The sequence below is a fragment of the Rhipicephalus sanguineus genome, chromosome 4 (assembly GCF_013339695.2).
Source record: "Rhipicephalus sanguineus isolate Rsan-2018 chromosome 4, BIME_Rsan_1.4, whole genome shotgun sequence".
NCBI lineage: Eukaryota > Metazoa > Arthropoda > Arachnida > Ixodida > Ixodidae > Rhipicephalus > Rhipicephalus sanguineus.
Window position 1 is genome coordinate 19244581 of NC_051179.1, and position 20582 is coordinate 19265162.

General features: G+C 44.5%; 1 protein-coding gene across 2 annotated transcripts in view; it reads left to right on the forward strand.

The window, feature by feature from the left end:
- LOC119389535 (neuronal acetylcholine receptor subunit alpha-7) overlaps window positions 1-20582 on the forward strand; it is a 264755-nt gene that overhangs the window by 209144 nt on the left and 35029 nt on the right. For both annotated transcript variants that reach the window (XM_049414460.1, XM_037656852.2), the window contains exons 4-5: window positions 14737-14846; window positions 17448-17704. In XM_049414460.1, the coding sequence (XP_049270417.1) occupies window positions 14737-14846; window positions 17448-17704 (367 nt within the window). The remainder of the gene's footprint in view (window positions 1-14736; window positions 14847-17447; window positions 17705-20582) is intronic.

The following is a 20582-nucleotide window of genomic DNA, read 5'->3' on the forward strand; positions in this document are numbered from 1 at the left end:
GATAGGAAAGCCACTATGAGACACAAATGAAACGGATTAGATGTGGCCATGTTGGTTGTTTTTGGTCACGATTGTTGACGCAGCGCTGGTTTAATGAGTGTGGCTCAGTTTGATTGAAACAGATGCAGGATTTGGCTCATTTTCTTTATTCGAAACTGCATTTTTGAGTTCACGCTGGAATCAGGAATTGCCTCACTTTGATTACAATTGTTTTATAAGTGAAAGATACTTAGGCGCTCTTTACACTCCCGTGAAATTTAGCCCAGTTTCGGTCTCTGAATCTGGTTCTTTTAGAAAAAAAAAAGCTCTACAACTGAATTTTTGCTGCCGACTCATGGCATATAAAGCGATAACAACCACGAAAAACCATCTAAGCTGATTGTAGCGTCACCATTCCTTTATAAGCTATTCGTGCCAAGGTGCGTGTCCCGTGTGCATCTTCCTCTGTCCTCGTTTTAGTTTCGCCAGCAATGTGTATCAAGTTAAAACCGACTAGCCCAAATTTCAGCTTTAGCAAACAGGAAACTTGCGCCTGGTTAACAACTTTCCCTTTCCTTGCCCCCCTCCCCTCTCTCGCTCTTTCTTGTCCCTACAGTGGCTGGCCCGGGCATGCTATGCTAGCCGTTCTGCATCTCCGCTCACTCCGTCAAAACGAGCCCCAATTCTTTGTCTTTATACGTAAACATCGGAGCCTGTGTTAGTTAAAACGTGGCTATGTTTTATAAGCCGATCGTCATGTCGATCCCTTCACCATCTCGCCGGCAAAGAAATTACACAGGGGCGCAAGAGGCGCTAGTTAGAAGTATAGCGCTTGTATACATAACGAGCGCCGGAAGCAACTCTTGCCGGACAGTGGACGCTCGAGGCGTTCGTTGAGAATGGCCGAGGGGACACGGCAAACAGCAGGCCGCTCGTGCAACGATAGCCCGTCCAGTGTTTGCCGTCGCTCACCGCTCGAGGGCAAATGAGCTTCGCCCTCCCCACCGGAGCCGCTTATATTATCGCCCCGTCCCTGCAATGCAGTGCGCAATCAGCGTAATCGAGCTTTTTCACGCTCCGTTCTTTTGCAAACGGGAATGTGTTTCCGCCTGCCAAGAGCCCGGTGGTCCGTCGCGTATTAGAATCGTACCGCTACGTTTTTTTTTTTTTTTTTTTTAGCGATTGAATAGTTGCAACAGTGGGTAGTTCCCAGCCGAAAGCGTTGCAGCATGCCCGCATCGGAGGCTTGTCATTTGTCTGATTTGAATATTTGCCCTCTGTCATTTGTCTGTAATGATTGCGCTTTGTATTTAGCATGGATGACACGACTCCCTGAAGCGTACTTCATGAGCAGACCGATAATTGTAAGTTGGAGACGCAGGGTACAGAGCAGCTCGTGTGCCGTGTGGAAAGGATAAAATTCTGGAGAAGGGACTCTCTCGTTTCCCCTATTGGTCGCCGTAAAAGCCATCGCGCCGGGATCGCGCAAGTTCGCAGAGCGCCGAGGTTTCACCCATTCGCCTTTCAAAAAGTGGCGCTGTGCTTTTGAAGTAGATCTCGTTTTTTTCTGTTAGTTGGCTTGTATGGAAACTGCGAATGCGCGGATGAGAGGACACTGCAGCACTGTTGAAATTTTACCTAGTTGGTACATACTGATGACGAAAATTATAGCGCTGAATGAACGGGGACACTGCGCCGATTCGTGGGCCGGAGTAAATTTCCGTCTTTCGGCGCTGTTGATTTATTTAGCGAACGAAATGAATTGCGGCCTGCGCTTCGAGGCACGCGAAACAACGCTGCAGCATCAGCGTGCAGCAGCACACAGGATGGGTGGTACTTTGAAGCGATTGGTTTCGTGGACACAATGACTTGCGAGAGAATCTGTTTAATTCGGCACCGAACGGCATCAATAACGATGTATTTGGCGAACGGAGTTTCTGCATAGTGCGCAAGAATGGCAAGCTATAGGCATAGATCCAGAAGCGCTGCGTCGAATTAATAATCACGTGAAACTAGCGAAAGTAATCGCTATTCGAAAACGACCACTGTTTTAGCAGTGCCGGGTTACTGTGCGGTAAGTACGGAAATCCCGTATACCGTGGTCGTCGGCACCTAGCTTTTTAAAAACTTCTTTTTCCGCGCGATTTGCTCATTGCGTACAGTAACGGGATGAGATGATCAAGTGGCTGATAGAGGTCTTACAGACTAAAAAAGCTACGATCCTACCACGATAGTAAGGCATTACAGTACGGTAAACCGGCGCTGCTGAGGCGCCCCTATACCGCGTATCCAATGAAGTACTTTTTTATGCGTAAGTTTCAGGCAGCTGGTGATATCTGCTTGTGGAAACATTTGCATAGTAACTGGTGACATCGTGAAAAAACAAAATCTTTGGCGCAATGCTGCGGCATGCCGCTTGTCTCGCCGAAGTGATGATTCAAGGCACACACACACACAAAAAAAGTGAAAACCATGGCTACCTCGACTTCGTTGCAAGATGTAACTTGAGTCAAACCGAGGGTGCCATCCATGCACGTTGTCAAATTTCGCAACGGCGTCATTTTTCAGCCAGTCAGAGAGGTCGCAGCGGCCGTCTGAACCAATCACACCTTACAAGACGGCGAATCTGGCTGAATTCCACAGTGTCCACAATAGCATCTCGAGGCGTTTCCGATTGCTGGTGAAAGGTGGGAAAGGGGCAGGGTTGCTTGCTTTTTCGCACCCCGCGCTGACCGCTGTGTCCCGCATGTCCCCGCTTGAACGCCTTCCCATCGCAGCTGTTGTGTATATGGCCTGCAAAAACGGTATTCAACCGGGTCGCTGCCGGCGACCGTTCCTGGAGTGATTGCTTCCTAGGGTGCGTGAAAGCCTCGAGTGAGTCGTTTCACTCACATATCGTGCGTAAAAAAGTGTTTATTGCCATTTTACGTGGCACTAAAAAAATCGGTGATAGGCGGGCTTGTGGCGGGATTCTTCAACAATGTGTTTGACTGGGCTGGTTGGTGAATTAGGATTCTTCAGTGTCCGCCGCTTCTTTACGACGACAAGTAAGTTGAACTGCGGAACCGCTATTTCATTGCGTAAATATTAATACTATTTCGATAGAAAACTTGCGTGAAATCGACTGATAACAAGAAGAGAGTAAGGAATAGCCTGGAAACTGCCACCGGAAGGATGACGCCCGCTTAATTAAAGAAACAAGGGATAAGGGGCGGTAATCGAAGACAGGAATTAAGAAGGAAATGACAATAAGAAAGTAACAATAATGCTCAACGCAATTGGATATCAGCTGCAATTTTCCAACGGGTTAAACATGGCCAGAATACCTTAGATACAGAATGACCGCGAGGCATCCTGTTGCAGATATTATGCGGAAATAATAGTAACGTGAGTGAGCGAACTCTTGCGAGATTTCTACTGTAGTTCTAGCTCGTGAAAGAAGGTTTTGGAAATCACGTTTAAACTCAGCGTAGTGTAGCGCATCCTTCAAGAACGGAAAAACGCGGTAAGAAAGACGTATTTTATTTCTAGCCTATGACGCTGTTGTTTACGCATTGCAAAATCTGTAGCTGAGTGATCTTATGCAGGAAGACTCGCTCTCTTTTTACTTTATGTGCCGCGAATAGAGTAACACTGTTTTTATGTGCACCTGTGCGTTTGCAAACGAAGCGGAAGGAATGAAAACGTGCATTCAAGCGTAAGCGTGACCTCGAACGAAGGATTGAGCAGCGTTTGGCGCACATCATGATGGCGCGCATCAACCCACCGCACCAATCTCACGCATTCACTCGCGAACTTCGAGGTCAGGTTATTCACAGGCAGTGAAGGATACCCGAAGGAACTTCACAGCGAAAGAAGAAACAACCAACTATTAAATATATGGCGCCAGTAAAAAGGCGAAATCGGCCTTGCCTGAAACTAGGGCAACACCGGTGCCGACCGAGCCTTGCGCAGTGCGATACTAGCGTCTATGAATGCAGCAGCGAGACATCAACATTCTTAAGCACCTAATTTCACTTTGGAACCGCAGTACGCGAAAGGAACGTTTCAGAACGATAAAAAAAAAGCAGGCTGTGAAGGAAGATAACGCTTCCTGCTTGTGCAAGAGCTTTTTACCTTCAATGGCGGCCGCAAGCCGCACTCTCGCGAGCTTTCGTTTTCTCCCTATTTCTCGGTTCTTTAGGGAGTTTTTGAATGAGGCTGCCGAATTTTCCCAAGTTGGAGGTAGAAAGCGAGAAATAGAATAAAAAAATGTAATGTGGAGGGCTTAACAGGAAGCTGTCAGCGAATATCAAAGCTGTTTTTTTTTCTTTTTCCTTAAGAGCACGGAAAAGTCGGTCTTGCAATTCTTGCTTCGTGAGAATGAGCGCTGTGAAATAAAAAAGAAAAGCAAAGATGGGAAAACGTAGATTCCTTCATTGCCGTAGCAGTAGTCTATCTATCTATTTATTTTTATTTCTTACGTGCGTCTTCTCGCACCCTCTGGGTGACTAACGTTTTTACCTATTTCTATAACTATTTTATCATACAGCTCGTTGAAACATTTACTTTATGGGAGCGTCAGGCGCGTACTCGTTGGCGCGTGGAAACCCACGGAAATAGCGTGTCAGCGTTTAATGAGCCCTGATTGCGCGTATGCCTTGAGGAAAAGAAGAGTAACAAAAACAAGAAACTTGGTATCTAGGTGGCACATGCGTTTGTGTATAGCTGTATGCGAGGCCCGTTTCAGCCATTTTTTTCCCCTCTTATTACGAGCGCGCAGGAAAGCTTATTTCTTGGAAACTGCGTCCCGTGTTGCCCGTCTCTCAGCGCGTGGCTCTGATCCGGTGCGATTCCAGCCTCGTGTTTCACAGCCCTAGCTCAGGATCTTACTTCCGGGTGATATCTGTGACGAGGTTCCTTCCTGTCTTCCTTCCCTGAAGTTCCTTCCGTTATAGCCTTTGCGCGGAACGGTTTTCTTCCGTGAGAAAAGCCGGTGCCTCGCTATCAGAGCCTGGAACATAGAGAAACTTGAGATGTTTGCGTCACGTAAACGACATCTACGCAGAGGAAAGCTGGAATGCAGCTTCTTCCTGAAGCTCTGCAGCGAAGGTTAGAAGTGCCTCGGAAAGTGCCTCACTCTTCATTGTCAGATATGACTCGGAAAGAGCACGTTCGTATTGCACATATCAATCTTGTCGAGGCAGAAGTTCAGGAGAAGATGGCGGCGTGAAAAGCTGAATATTCCTGAACATGGGGTGTCGCTTGAGACAACGTTTCGACAATCGGTTTTGCCTTCTTCAAGGCAGCAAGCCTTGAAAAAGACAAAACAACCTGTCGAAATAGATAGAGGGCAGAATTCGCGCCCCCTTTAAATGACTTGGGGGGAAGGTCTCCCCCCCCCCCTCCTAGCGTGCACGCCTATGGAAGAAACTGTTTGTTTGACATGACCTCCAGACGCTATTAGCTCGGCGTCGACGCCTTAGTGGTCCGCTAAGCCTTGGCTTAGTGGCCATCTCACCAAGACAAAGAGAAAAAAAAAAGAAGACAGAGGAAAAGTCAGTTTATTCGGGAGCTGATTAGTGACCAGTGTAACTCGGTCACCGCGTAAACCAAGCGCTCGAGTCGGGGCTCGACAGAACACATAGTCAAAACCTTGTTCTATGTATACTCCCCGCAAAAAAAAAAAGCGCTTGGCCATTCGTAGCATAGAGGACGGCGGGACTATCCGTTAATGAAGCTCTCTTATCGTGTCCCGCGCTGACGCTTGTTCTGTATAGAGACGCGGCCTCTTTGTCAGCTGGAGGTTCGCGTTTATGGCGAAACAGCGACGGCAAAATAAACGGGACCGTGTTTTTGTGGGGGGCTCACTATGTTCTAAGCCCTTCCGGCGATGCCGCCAGCTCGTCTCTTATCTGAACATCTTCGCTAATGCATCCACGAGCGGGGGCTTTCACGCGAACCGCGCAAGCAGTCACTACAGCCGGTCGCACCTCATCCTCGCGTCTCCTCTCCTGCATGGTCTTTTCTGCACCCTCCTTTTTATAGCATCTGAGCAACTGTGCCTCCACTCATACATTTCATTGTTTTGCTCTTAAGTGCCAACTCGCATTGTGTAGGTTGCAACATATTGGTTGCCGAGTGCCGTACATTTTGTGACGAGAAGTTATGTCTAGCAATAACGTTAAAGTGCTTTCTGTTCGTGTGTGTCCTTTATAAAGTGGGCGTATTTAATTTTCCCATTTATTTGACGTCACTGACTTCTTCGTAGTGTGTTGTGACGTTCTTCTCGATTATTGGAACAGCGAACAGCTAAAACGGTCTGACCGCACTGCACAGTACTCCCAGATTGAAACGCGACACTATTTTAATTCATATGTAACGACAGCTATGAGCAATTATTCGCGATAACCACGTCATGTCGCTGCAAATGTAGCCGCTACAGATAACGTTGGCTCTGATGTCAGTGTTCGAATCAAAATTGCGCCGATATGACACGAACTGTAGATGCTGAAGCGAAATTAAGTGCATTACTTAGCCCTAGAATTTCGCGTTTCAATCGGTGAGTACTGTACATAAGATTAGCTGAAGTTGCTTTCTAATGTTGCCAAGAATAATATTTACCTATCGAAGTCGCTACCAATTAAGAGTACCTCTTCCAATTATCTGCATAAGCAGAGAACTGCTTCGGTGGGCTGCTCAGGATTGTAATCATTGCAAAGATATGACAAGATTAAATCACTGCGAAGATACGATTAGAAAAACTGAACTCACCATTGAGATGAAGTTAGAATTAATTTTTCCGGCAGGGGATACATCGTTTTCTCAATGAAGTGCACTTAAAAAATATAGACGACTTGTTTCCAGACGCAGATGTGATAAAATCAAATGGATCAATCTGGAACTCAATCATTTGCTTAACGTGCTAGAATGCATCCTTTTCTTCTAACACCAGGGCAGAACTGTATGCCATGAAGGTGAGATTGAGTAGAGGGAACAGAAACATGACTGCAGCGTGGTTTATGCGCCATCGAAAGTATTTGCACAATTCCTTAGTTTAATGCTTTTTGTGTTGTTCTTTTTCGTCCAACTGACGTTTAGAACCTTTCTGAAATTCTGTAATTCTGGCCAGGTCAACTCTCATTTACTTAAGCACCTTGCGTTATTGTTCATTAATCTGTCAAAAATCATGTCAGCACAGGTACGCACGCACACTAACAGTAGAATAAGGTACATAAGTCTTACACTCACGTGAATGAGGTACAGGCGTACTGTGAAGAAGTCCGTGCCTGCAACTCTGTCAGATGAGCTTACTGATCTTGCGCCGTAGTAGCGTTACAGCTTTAAAACACTGCGTCTGGATACTTCACGTAGACTACACAAAAACGCGTTCATCTCAAGCACCATCGCTGCTACTTCTATAGTAGACTAAGTCCAATAGAAATTAGGTTCTTGAAATCTCACTTTAGAATCCTGAAACGAAAAAATTGCCACATGATCAGAAAATAATAATCATGAATCTGCCTATATTTTTGCTTCCCTGTAAAATGTGTGCTAGGTGTTATAGATCTGTCTGCTTAGAAGGTAAATTATTCTTTTTCATATTCACGTTTACTCCGAGCCCTTACGAAGACCTAAGGTCATCGTTACTATTCTTGTTATCTTCAAAGAGTGTTTGCATTGTGACATATTTATCCTTGCTTTTCGTTTGTTTCATGAACCTGGTACAACAGAGCTGTGGTAAAATTGTTTCTCATCATAAGTACACAGATGTCAATATTCATTTAGCCTTTTAATTACCAATACCTATGTATGCACAGCAGACAGGTGTGTTTGGAATTGAATGCTGAGCTTTGACAAACAGAATCCTAGTGTAGTAGACAACACTCGCAATAACCATTCTATCCATTCTAAAAAGACAGGGCGTGCAAACACGGACACAAGAAAGAAGTCAGGACACCACAAACGCCGACTAACAACTGAAGAGACGCACAACGGCTGAAAAGAAAGAAGGCACGAAAACTTATCTGCGCATGCCCATGCAACAGGCGAACCTATCAATCCGGCACGCGTGGTGGTCTACGTGGAAGATAACTGTTAAGGCATTTGATTTCATCTTTATGCAAGTTAATCGACGGTTGGCTCACGCATGCACTACCACTATTCTCGATATGCCATGCTTCAATCATCAGGCGCGTTTCTACATTTCTATGCCGGTACAACACTGCGCATTCATCAAATTTTGGCGTGCACTTACAATCTCGACAATGTAAAGACAGATTAGAAGGTGAGCCTCCTGTAAGCGATCTCTTATGTTCCAACAATCTCTGGTTGATGCATCGGCCCGTCTGTCCTACGTAGAAGCGGCCGCAGCTGAAAGGAATCTTATACACCACACTCGTACGGCAATCAGTGAATTTGTTGGTGTGTTTTACGAAACAAATATCGGTCCGCTTCTTGTCTTTTTCTCCCTCATTCTTCCTCTGCACAGCGGCACAAATCTTACCTAGCTTATTGGCAGCCGTGAAAACAACATTAACGCCGCATCTAGTTCCTACTTTCTTTAGCCTGTGAGATACGCGATGAATGTACGGTATACCTACGACACGTTTCTTCCTATCGCTTTCTGCAACCATGCTTGGACTTAACACAATAGACTTCTTTAAACGTTCAGCGACCGTGGCCACTGCATCACGAGGATACCCTACATCTAAGAGACGTGTAACCTGTGCGTTAAAGCTATCACTCATTTTGTGCTCACACGACTTGGTGAGGGCTGACTTAAGGCAAGACATGGCGATGCCGTTTTTTACAACTTTCGAGTGCTTTGACGAAAATTTTAACAGCGGTTTTGAAGATCTAGGAGAATACTGCCAACACACGTGGTTCTTCTGGAACGTTAAGAAAATGTCTAGAATGTCTAGAAATTGTATTGCATTATTCTGGGGCACCTCTTTAGTAAAGCTTAGTCCTCCTCCATTTAATTCAAATTTTTGGCCCACGGAAGTTACCACCTTTTCAAAGTCCTCACCACTACAAAAAATCAAGTAATCGTCCATATAACGAAAAACCTTAATAACCGAATTACCTAAGACGCCTTCCAAAAGATTGTCAATCTTGCTAAGGTATAAATCACTAAGAACCGGAGCAACTTTAGAACCAATACATATCCCTGATTTCTGCACATAAACGCCTTCCTTCCAACCTACCAGCGTCGACTTTAAATACATGGAAAGGATTTCTAGAAATGCACCGGTAGAAATACCACATTTTTCGGTGAAAACCGTCTGGTGCTCTCGTTCGTTAATACATTCATTAACACATTTTAACAAGTCATCATGAGACAAAGAATAATACAGGTCCTCAATATCCATACTAAAGGCCTTACAACAGCCGGGGTTCTTCTCTGAGAGGAACTGAACTAGAATTTCTAGACATTTTCTTAACGTTCCAGAAGAACCACGTGTGTTGGCAGTATTCTCCTAGATCTTCAAAACCGCTGTTAAATTTTTCGTCAAAGCACTCGAAAGTTGTAAAAAACGGCATCGCCATGTCTTGCCTTAAGTCAGCCCTCACCAAGTCGTGTGAGCACAAAATGAGTGATAGCTTTAACGCACAGGTTACACGTCTCTTAGATGTAGGGTATCCTCGTGATGCAGTGGCCACGGTCGCTGAACGTTTAAAGAAGTCTATTGTGTTAAGTCCAAGCATGGTTGCAGAAAGCGATAGGAAGAAACGTGTCGTAGGTATACCGTACATTCATCGCGTATCTCACAGGCTAAAGAAAGTAGGAACTAGATGCGGCGTTAATGTTGTTTTCACGGCTGCCAATAAGCTAGGTAAGATTTGTGCCGCTGTGCAGAGGAAGAATGAGGGAGTAAAAGACAAGAAGTGGACCGATATTTGTTTCGTAAAACACACCAACAAATTCACTGATTGCCGTACGAGTGTGGTGTATAAGATTCCTTTCAGCTGCGGCCGCTTCTACGTAGGACAGACGGGCCGATGCATCAACCAGAGATTGTTGGAACATAAGAGATCGCTTACAGGAGGCTCACCTTCTAATCTGTCTTTACATTGTCGAGATTGTAAGTGCACGCCAAAATTTGATGAATGCGCAGTGTTGTACCGGCATAGAAATGTAGAAACGCGCCTGATGATTGAAGCATGGCATATCGAGAATAGTGGTAGTGCATGCGTGAGCCAACCGTCGATTAACTTGCATAAAGATGAAATCAAATGCCTTAACAGTTATCTTCCACGTAGACCACCACGCGTGCCGGATTGATAGGTTCGCCTGTTGCATGGGCATGCGCAGATAAGTTTTCGTGCCTTCTTTCTTTTCAGCCGTTGTGCGTCTCTTCAGTTGTTAGTCGGCGTTTGTGGTGTCCTGACTTCTTTCTTGTGTCCATGTTTGCACGCCCTGTCTTTTTAGAATGAATACTTACCAACTAGCTCAGCTCTCTGTTATTCTAAACCATTCTATCTTTATTTTTTTTTACCTAAAAATGTCAATTTATTGTTTAAGATGCTTGGAGGTATTTATGACACTGTTATTTCACGAGAGAATCATTTTTTATCGTGAATACAGAAACTAGAAAGGGCTTACACCAATGAGGCACCAATCGTTTAACGACTGATTCCTGAATTATACTTGGTAGTTCCACGATTCACTGCCAAATTTTTTATGTCCCGTAGCATATGGAAATATCGGGCTTCAAAGATTCGTGGCGCAGTAGTGTAGTGATAGCCTGCTGTATGTAATACGGACGATCATAACAATCGAACACTCAGCCGGAAGCAGTTGAGCCTCATTACCAGTGCCAGGCAAAGTGAGTTACCGTCCATTAGTGCTCAAACAACGACAGGGTCATTTGTCAAAACGCTTAAAGACATCAAGACTCTTTGTTTGGTTGAAAAGTTGGCCGCCAATGAAGGTGCCACACTAGAGGCCTCGATCTACCTCGCAGCCCGGGGCGCAGTTTTTAGAAGAAAGGCACGTGCCTGCGTGTTATTGGTGCCTTATTGCGTAGCCGAGAGATATTATTAGCAACGCAATTGGGCGCCTCGTCGCTTCTTCGGTTCTCGGAGGCTATGTCGAAATACCGGGTTGGTCACGACAGGGAGAGCCGTTTCCGTGAACCAGTGTAGACGTCATTTCGGTGCTGGGCTCTCTAATGGCTCAGCCTGTAATGCTCGCATATTGAATATGCGCAGTGCACGCGGCTCTGTGTACGTCAAAAGCTTTCTCATAGCTGCATCTGTAAGCATTCACTTTTAAGTGAGTGCTTACATATTGATCTTCCATTTATAAACTGCTGGCTCTCAAGAAATAGTGTGCTACCTCAAGATATCGCCTATTAGAGCAAAGCAAACGCACAATTAAGATGTCACTCAAAGATGTTTTTATTTAAAAAATACAAACAACATAGGTGTATACATCTCAGAGTGAACTTGTAGATAGACATTATCAGTGGTCGTCGCCTAACAAGGCATGCCATGGTTCTAAAGTGTATTAAGTACGTCAGCGATCCTGCAAAATATGCTAGAATTTACACAGATTTTGTGGGTATTAAGGTTGCTGCGTCCCGTCCCTAGTCAAAGCAGGGCAGACGGAGGCCTCAAATCACAGAAAACAAAATGTAGTTCACGTGACGGCTCATACGGAAAGGTCAGCGGAACGGCTCGTGGACGCGAGGCAGGGCAGCGGAGTCCAGGAGCCGGGACAGCAGCCATTGCCCAGCGCGAGCGGCAGCGTCCAGCCTTCGGGGCAACGAGCTCCCAGAGCTGTAGAGTTTTGTACTAGTACAATAGAGAGAAATGTGGCGCTAGTGTCTATAAGAGCTGCAACGCATGGCACTTCAGCCAGCGTGGGAATGTTGGGTGGTACATGGATTTCCCTAAGCTTCGTTCTCTCGGCTCCGTGTGTCCTGCAGTCCCTTTGTTGCAAGACGAAGTAGAGCAAAAGTTCAGCAGTCCCACTACGTAACCTTGACCCTTTAAGCTGACCAGTACAAATGAGCTCACGAGATTCGCAACGAGCCATTGTTTTATCCGAAACAAAATCAAAAATGCAATTAACAAAGCCACAAGTGTCCTCGAAGCCTCAAGCACGAAAACTAGGTGAATCCATCTACTACCCATCATTTGGTGGGTATCTACTATCTACAGTGGCTTAGCCAGGGGGGGGGGGGCCACACTGGGCCTGTGCCCCCCCCCCCCCTCCGAAATTTTTTTCTGCCATGTGTTATAGAGCACGAAATGACACTCGACCACACTTACTTACCTGTCCAGACGCCGCGTCAGATCAAGAACGTGTCCCCCCCCCCCTCCGAAAAAAAATTTCTGCCTACGCCACTGACTATCCATGGCACCTGAACGATCGCAGCGCCACAGTTCCCTCCAGCAAATATTGAAGGAAACTCCATGCCCCAGGAAGCGCACAGGCTGCCCCTTTTGTTGTGCAAAAGTGAGCCACGCGCACCGCCACTGTGCAGCACGCCGAGCTATCTGGTTGCGCGTGGTTCCCACAATTTTTATAAATGTTACAAAACGGTTATAGAAACAGTAATTCCGCACAAGTTATTCTGTAAATAGTAATTTCTGTACAGCACGCTCATCTCACTGTGTTTGAAAACTGTGTGGGTGAAATAAGCAGCGTTGACCTGGTCTGCGTATCTCCCGGAACAACGTTATTCATGTGTTCCGTAAAAGATTTTCTCTTTCTATGGATAGGGGTTGCTTCTTTCACCCTGAAGCACGAGAAATGTTACGCAAACTTCGAAGAGAGTTACGCAAAATATGTTACCAGCATTCTAGACGCATTCATCGTGTCTTTCACGGTACTTGGAAAACCATCAATCACCGAGTAATCGATACAGTAAGGCCTCGGTGAGGAAAAAAAGTATACAAAAAGGTAAAGCCTTGAATAATGGCAGCATATTTTCGATCGGCTAGCCTTCGTGAACGTGAGGTCAGAGCCGATATTCAGAGAAACTTATCCTGAAGGAGCACTTCCGAAACGCGGTAAGAAAACGATAGCGACCTGTAGACGATGCTGCTATGAACTTGCGAACAAACCAAGTATTCCGCAGTAATCAGCGGGGGGCCTACTATCGTACATGACAGATCACTCGCTATCTCCTGCGAATTTCAAAACCCACCTATATACTATCGCAGTCTATGACGTCATGGACCACGTGGTTGTCCATAGTTGCCGACCGTGGTGCGATTGCTCATCACCGTGGGGTATACTCCTGAGAGAAAGCTTGTGTATACATGTACACTCCTATCATTTACAAGACAGGGAAGCGGTGGCACAATAGTCACGTCCGTCCTTTTATCGCCCCTTTGTCATTGCTTGTACAACGCACTGTAGTCGGTTGCGACCTAAGGATAAATGCAAGTTTCGTCCATAGTAAAGCGGTGCGTTTGTCAATCACTTATATAAGAGAGCCGGGCATGCAGGTTTCCTTTCGAACCATAAGTAATTTTCTTTGCTAATGTAAACACCACGCATATTGAAAACTAAAGGCTTGTCGTTCCTACCTAAAATATGACCTCTGGCTAAGCACTGATGTCAGAATCTCTGACGAAATCTGCCAGGACGTTCGAGTTTTCGACTTAGAACCAGCGACACGAACATGTGTCTTTGAGAACACCGACCATCCGAAACACGGGAAAAGCGCTTGACGTCACGGAAACCAGCGAATGTGATTGGATGAAATGTTTATGCAAATTATTCCTGGGTGGGACAGTGATGGCAGTCGGTGGAGCTTGTATTTACTATTAGTTTATAAACCACTGTGGTCCAGAAGGAATGCCATACGTTGACTGCAGAAAGCAGAATAAAAAGGTGTCAAGAAGCTATCCGTGTCGTCACAGCCGATTGAAAACGTTGAATTGAGGAGAACGGGGGGGGGGGGGGAAACTTTACGCTCTGTGTATATCCCATTCAGTCCATAAAACTGAGTGACTGTCATACTCGACTAGATGTCTACTTCTTATCCGCTAGCTTTATCTCAAGCAGCAATTTATCGATATTCGGTAAGTGACCGACAACGGCTCTTAAACTACCAATGCACGAGGTCTGTTTCATCACGGAGCGGTTCTCTGTAAGATGGTTTTTGGAAATGTGGTTCACAATACACAATCTGTTGTTACTATGACAATGCGAACGACGCAGCAGAGATACGATTCTTACAGCGCTGGTGGATGACATGCGACGCCGTTATTCGGCCAGTCAGTTGCATTTGTTATCTGCCACTGTCCTGGGTACATGGAGTTCTTCAGTCGACTATATTCAAAACCAGTATATTGTTTTCTTTAAGAATAATATCTGGTTTCATCAAACTATGCAATTCACCAAATTATCCAATTGAGCATTATTACCTGATGCTAGGAGCTTAGAGAAATTACCCGCTGTTTCTTCACACTCGTTAGTAGATGAGAACGTGCGTTCCTTTTACATATTTAAATAAGATATGAGCCGAAGAAACGATGGGCGCCCACTAAAGCGACCTGCGTCGCACAACATGACCCCCGAGATTCTCAACAAGGCTCAGGATTCTGCGCTGCGTCAGAACTTTCGGAGGTCATTAGCTCTGCGTGGCCGCAGAGACTCGTACACAGTCTCAGTGGCCGTGAGCTCAACCAATATTTGTTGTCGCGTACGTCGCGAGGTGTCGCTGTGTGTTTTGTGCTATGTTGTATTGCCCATCTCAATACGTGTCGTCGCTTCCTGCGGGCTCCCTGAACCCCCCGAAATAAAAAATAAAGGATTGGATAGACGTGAACCTACGGTGGAACCCAAAAGACTACGGCGGAGTGCAGGACCTGCGTATTCCGCCAAACAAAATCTGGAAGCCGGACGTGCTTATGTACAACAGGTGAGTGGCTAACACAGAAACTGAAATACTTACGAAGCGCGCATTAATTAAAGCTAACATATGACAGGCTTGGATTAATGAAATTACGGCAACGAATTTAGTCAATAAATGGCTTTTTGCTGCAATGAGTAAAGTAATGAATTATTTTTGTGGGCTGGTATCTTAGTAATGTAAATAATTACTTACAGCAGTTAAGATAGAGAAAATTACTCATTACTTTTCTGATTACTTTTTGCTAAAATACAGCATGTCCGTTTCCCTTGTGGCATGTCGAACTGACCATGCAAGAAAGGAAAGAAAGACAACAAAGACAATTTATTCTGAGTGCCAAGCATCTAGCGTCGCAACGATGCAACACAGATTGAAATTGAAATTTCAATGTATATATAATTACAATGTACGGATTTCAATGTATATGTGCTGTAAATAAAGTGTACATGAGTTAGTGCATGAAAGACGAACTTTTGTTCAAGCAATTTCAAAGCAAATTTCACAGTGATTTCATTGCTTTTCAATAATAATATCCATGTATTTTCATTACCATAATGCAGCTGTAATGTAATCTAATTATTTCTTAGGAGTAATTCTGCCATATCTCTCATATGACCTGTAGCGAACACAAGGAGCATATTCGCAGAGTAGCCGTAGAAAGTTTCTTCCACTGCAAACGATTTGAAACATTTTTTTTTCTATTGAATGCTGTTCTCTTGTTTAATGTTTCTGCAATGTATCTGGTATTAATGAAATTTTAGCTAGCACTCTCTTGAGTAGTCGCACCTGTCATACTATCACAGTTGACAAACAACAACAGTCGAGGGACAACGTACACTAGAGCGCACGCAACATCGTGCGAGTCAGGCCATGTTCCCAGGCAGCCCGTGTGTCGACATGCTGCTTTGTCGCAGTAGTAAAGTGCATGTGTAACCGTTGTAACCAATCACCCCTTTCAGCACTTTCAATGGAAGTCGAAAACCATGAAGTGTGTCCAGAATATGTCTAGTAGGACCAATTTTTATTTAGTGCTCCGTCGTGATAACATTTTCTCTATCATCGTTACTTCCTTCAGTGTAACAATAATTTCAAATAATGCTAATTTTTTTTTGTAGAACAGAGAGGAATCATGGAACTGAGGAGGAACCTACCACAACTGCGCCGTAATAACCCATTCATAGGAGAAAAGAGCTGACCTCATTTCGTGGAAGTTTTCGTCGGAAAGGCTGACGCTATAAGAATACGTAGGAAAGTAAGCTTCATCGAAGACAGAGTAGAAAGGATAAAACTAAATCTTAAACATATTCACCGGAGTAATGATTTTTTTTTATATTCCTGACTCACTTTCGTTCACGAAGAATTGGAAAAAATTCAAACAGCTTCTTTCAGCGGCAGCGCATGAGCAGCGACAGACGTGGCAGGACATTGCTTTATCACGTTAGCGTCGTAATATTGCGATGCATATTGCACAAAACAGTTTTCCGTGCATGCTTATTTATAATGAATCCTGAGAGTATTCCCTAGTATACAAAGGTTCGGGCCGAATATAAGCCGCGAGATACATTGGGCTACCGTCGGACTTGCACATTCGGTCCATCCTCATCGCACCCAGCGGATTGCAAATCACAGGTTGTCGATATGCTCTTGCCTTATGTTGTCAGTACTTCAGCTTGAGGCTGAGATGTTTGACGAAACGCAAGGGGAACAGATTGAATCAGCTTGCATTATACTGGGACCAAATAGGCCGGATAACTACATTTTATTTTCTGAAATCATTCGCACTCCTAGAATTTCAGAAGAACGCACTCGGTTCATTACCAGCTCCGTCGTTATGCGCGGCCCATTTGGCAGTAGCGCAAGCTAAAACACAGAAGATGTGTTTGAGTCCGCTGCTTACGTTACCGTTATTGCAGAAACTTACCGCGGCCACGAGTCTAAGATGGTTTCTGTTGTTGAAAAGTTTCCACCGTTAAGGCTGATGTTTTAAACGTTGCGCTGCAATCCTTTTACTTTTGCGAAAATACAGCTTTGTTAGAGGAACGAAATTGTCACGACCTATTTACATTTGCACGAAAATAACTCTTACAAAGAAGTTTTGCTGCGATTGGTTGGAGCATGGCGCACAACGAGAAATCTGGTGAGAACAAACGCGGGGAATTAATTAAGTAAATATACCTATCCCTGTCCCTTCAGAGTAAAACTAATGGCTGGTTTTTAACGTACCAAAAATCAACAGTGTAGAACGCCATGGTAACAAACTCAAGAATGAACTCGGCCATCTGGGACTCTTTAGGGCGCTTGTAATGCATGGTACAGCGGTACGCTGCCCCCCTCGTAATACAGCAGTGGCGGCTAGGAATCGAACCCGATACCTTGTGCTCAGTAGCATAAGGCCATAAGCACTCCGTCAATGCCGGCGTCTATTTCCTCCTTTACACCTTATCAATTCCATTCCTTTGCTTGCATCACTTTTCTTGTAGTAAACATAAATACATATAATTTGACTGCAGATGTATATAATTTAACGAACTGTTTCGTTCGTCCCGCTTCCCCCCCCCCCCTCTCTTTTTCTCTCTACTCCACCTCTGGTCTTCGTCTGCGCACGCGCAGTGCGGACGAAAAGTTCGACGGCACGTACCCGACCAACGTGGTCGTGCGGAGCAACGGCAGTTGCAACTACATCCCTCCTGGCATCTTTAAGAGCACTTGCAAGATTGACATCACGTGGTTCCCTTTCGACGATCAGAAGTGCAACCTGAAGTTCGGCTCTTGGACCTATCACGGTTATCAGCTGGACCTTCGTGTCAACAGCGAGGATGGCGGGGATTTGTCCACTTACATCCCCAATGGCGAGTGGGACCTGATAGGTGAGCCCCAGCTACCTATACAATATCTGTCTGTGTAATAGATAGATAGATAGATAGATAGATAGATAGATAGATAGATAGATAGATAGATAGATAGATAGATAGATAGATAGATAGATAGATAGATAGATAGATAGATAGATAGATAGATAGATAGATAGATAGATAGATAGATAGATAGATAGATAGATAGATAGATAGATAGATAGATAGATAGATAGATAGATAGATAGATAGATAGATAGATAGATAGATAGATAGATAGATAGATAGATAGATAGATAGATAGATAGATAGATAGATAGATAGATAGATAGATAGATAGATAGATAGATAGATAGATAGATAGATAGATAGATAGATAGATAGATAGATAGATAGATAGATTGTCGGGAAAGTGTATAAGGTATTCTCATATTGCTTACCGCAGTAACTCCTTCCAATGGCTGACCACGCATGACTTGCCAACCTCAGGACCATCGGTACCTGTTCAATTGGAAATTGCATGGTCTACCTTATCTAACGTATCCATTATTCTACTTTCTCTCTTGCCAAGCGTTGTGTAGCCAGCCAGGCACAACACTGAGTTACCCCGTTGCCTCTTCATCTCTTTTCGCATCTCCCTCCCCCAACACGCTGCACGTGTCGCCCTACTCGCACGACCTAAAACTCTTCCCAAGCTTGAGAACCATGTAAATTGTCGGGCATTTGGCAAGCTGCGAACAAAGCATGCTTGGCACGTGTACCACGAAGATTTCGACATTGCCCCAATTCTACATCGTTCCTATAGTTCCGCAATACTCTTGCTCTGACGAAACTCTTCCTTCTCCTGATCGCGCCGGGACAATAAATCCGCGTGCAGGACATGACGTAATCCTGACTACGGGTTTAGCGTAGGAGGCAAATATAGAACGCATTACGACGCTGCCGGCGTCTTACATCACCTTTACTGAGCCCTCTCTTCCAGAGCTATTATTCGGCATACACCATTTAACAGTAGCAATATACGCGACTCATAATCCCTATAACCGAGCAGCCATTACACAATATGTACTTACCGGACCAGGATAATCGATAGATTCTATCCGGACACTATAACTTTCTGCGCAATTACTCAATTCTTCGAGCTGCGCTCTCCCTACTTCACTTATCAAGATCTGCCAGCCATAAACGGTGTATCACACGCGAGGTATTGAATAGGACTGAGGAAATCTGTGCACCATACGGAACTTTTTATATTCGTAATTTCACTGACCCACTCGCACAAAGTGCGGCTTATAAGAAGCTTTAGCGCTTTCATTCGGACGTCGCTTATAGACCTTGTCAACGAAGGCTCCCTGGGAGCCGCCATAAGCCTCTCTGGGCTGTTGTTAGCATGCGTGACCCCCCAAAAATGCCCTGCCGAGGCTGTGACGTCAGCTTTTGTACTCCCGTGCAACAGCCCAGAAAGGAGGGGAGCATTCTCTCCGTTAAATAGGTGTATAGGCTGTGTGATTCGCCAAGAACGGACTGAATTCCGCCGCTGTTAAGGAACTCTCTTTAGCACCACTGGCTCACGGTGATCGCTGTGAAAGAAAATGCGGGATATGACAGACATAGTTTAAAAGAAGCAGGTCTCTTTATGCTCAACTATAGCGGTGGATACACGGTTAGAAATGGCGGCCTAATAAGTAACAAAGAGGGGCGAATAATAGACTACGTGCCACGTATGTTACAAGACGGTTATAAATACAAAGAACCAGGGCAGTGTTTCTAATTATGCAAAGAAGAGTGCGAATATGACAAGAAGGTGTTACAAATCATTCGTTCACAAAGTCGCAAGTATATCATGATTGAATTGAATTGAGTTGAAGTTTATTTGTCCTGAATTCTTACAGGATCGCGAGCCGAGGCTAAAGGCTGTACAGCCTGACTAGGGGCCTCTGCTGCTAAAAACAGTTTGGCACGCAGGCCGCTGAGCATCCTAATATATGACAAATATGTTTCCAGAAATAACATAATAACACAACAAAAATTAGCATGTTCTTGTTACACAATGTAAAAAAAAAAAACCTCATCGCTAAACTACATTCCAAAATAACTTCATTGTTACACAATTTGAAATAAAACAAAAGAAAAGAAATGCATCACATAACCCAAATCGATAAATAAGGTGTTAGAAATCAAACACAGAAATATTTGCAAGCGTACTCAATACCATGGTGCGTTAGGATGGACTTGATAATGGTGTTAGAAGGTGTGGAATGGTAATCTGTGAGACCGTGTAAACGATTTAACATTGTAGGATCTGAAATTATTACTAAAAAAATTAAAGCCAGTTCCGGGCCTGTGAAATTTGAGTAAAAAGCGTAGTTGGCAAGCAAGCGCAACCACCTTGCGAACGCAGATTGAGTTCTTTTTTCATTCTTCTTCTTATTATTTCTTCTTTCTTTTTGATCTTTCTTTACCTCTTTCTAAATGGCCTTCTATCCTACTTTCCCTTCTCTTAACCCTCTCATCACTCCTCATTTCCCTCACTTTTCTTTCCCACCCTTTGCTATGCTACATGGCTATGCTAGGGTTTACCCTCTCCCCTCCTATTTTTCCTCGTCATTTTCCTCCTCCTCACTCTCACTTCCCTTTTGCAACCCCTTGCTATACCATACTATGCGTGGCTAAGCTATGCTGCTAGCAGCTGCGTGGCACATACCCGCTTTCTTGTGGCACATACTCCCCGAGTTGTCTTTCTACGACACCGGCCTCGCTACGAGCTTAAACAGCTACACTCTTAAAAAGTTGTTCAAGTTGTCTTTTCTTTTTTTTCCTTTTAGTTATTATTTCTTTTTGTTCTTCTTATTACTATTCTACTCCTGCTCTTTCTCCTTCTCCTCGTTCCTGA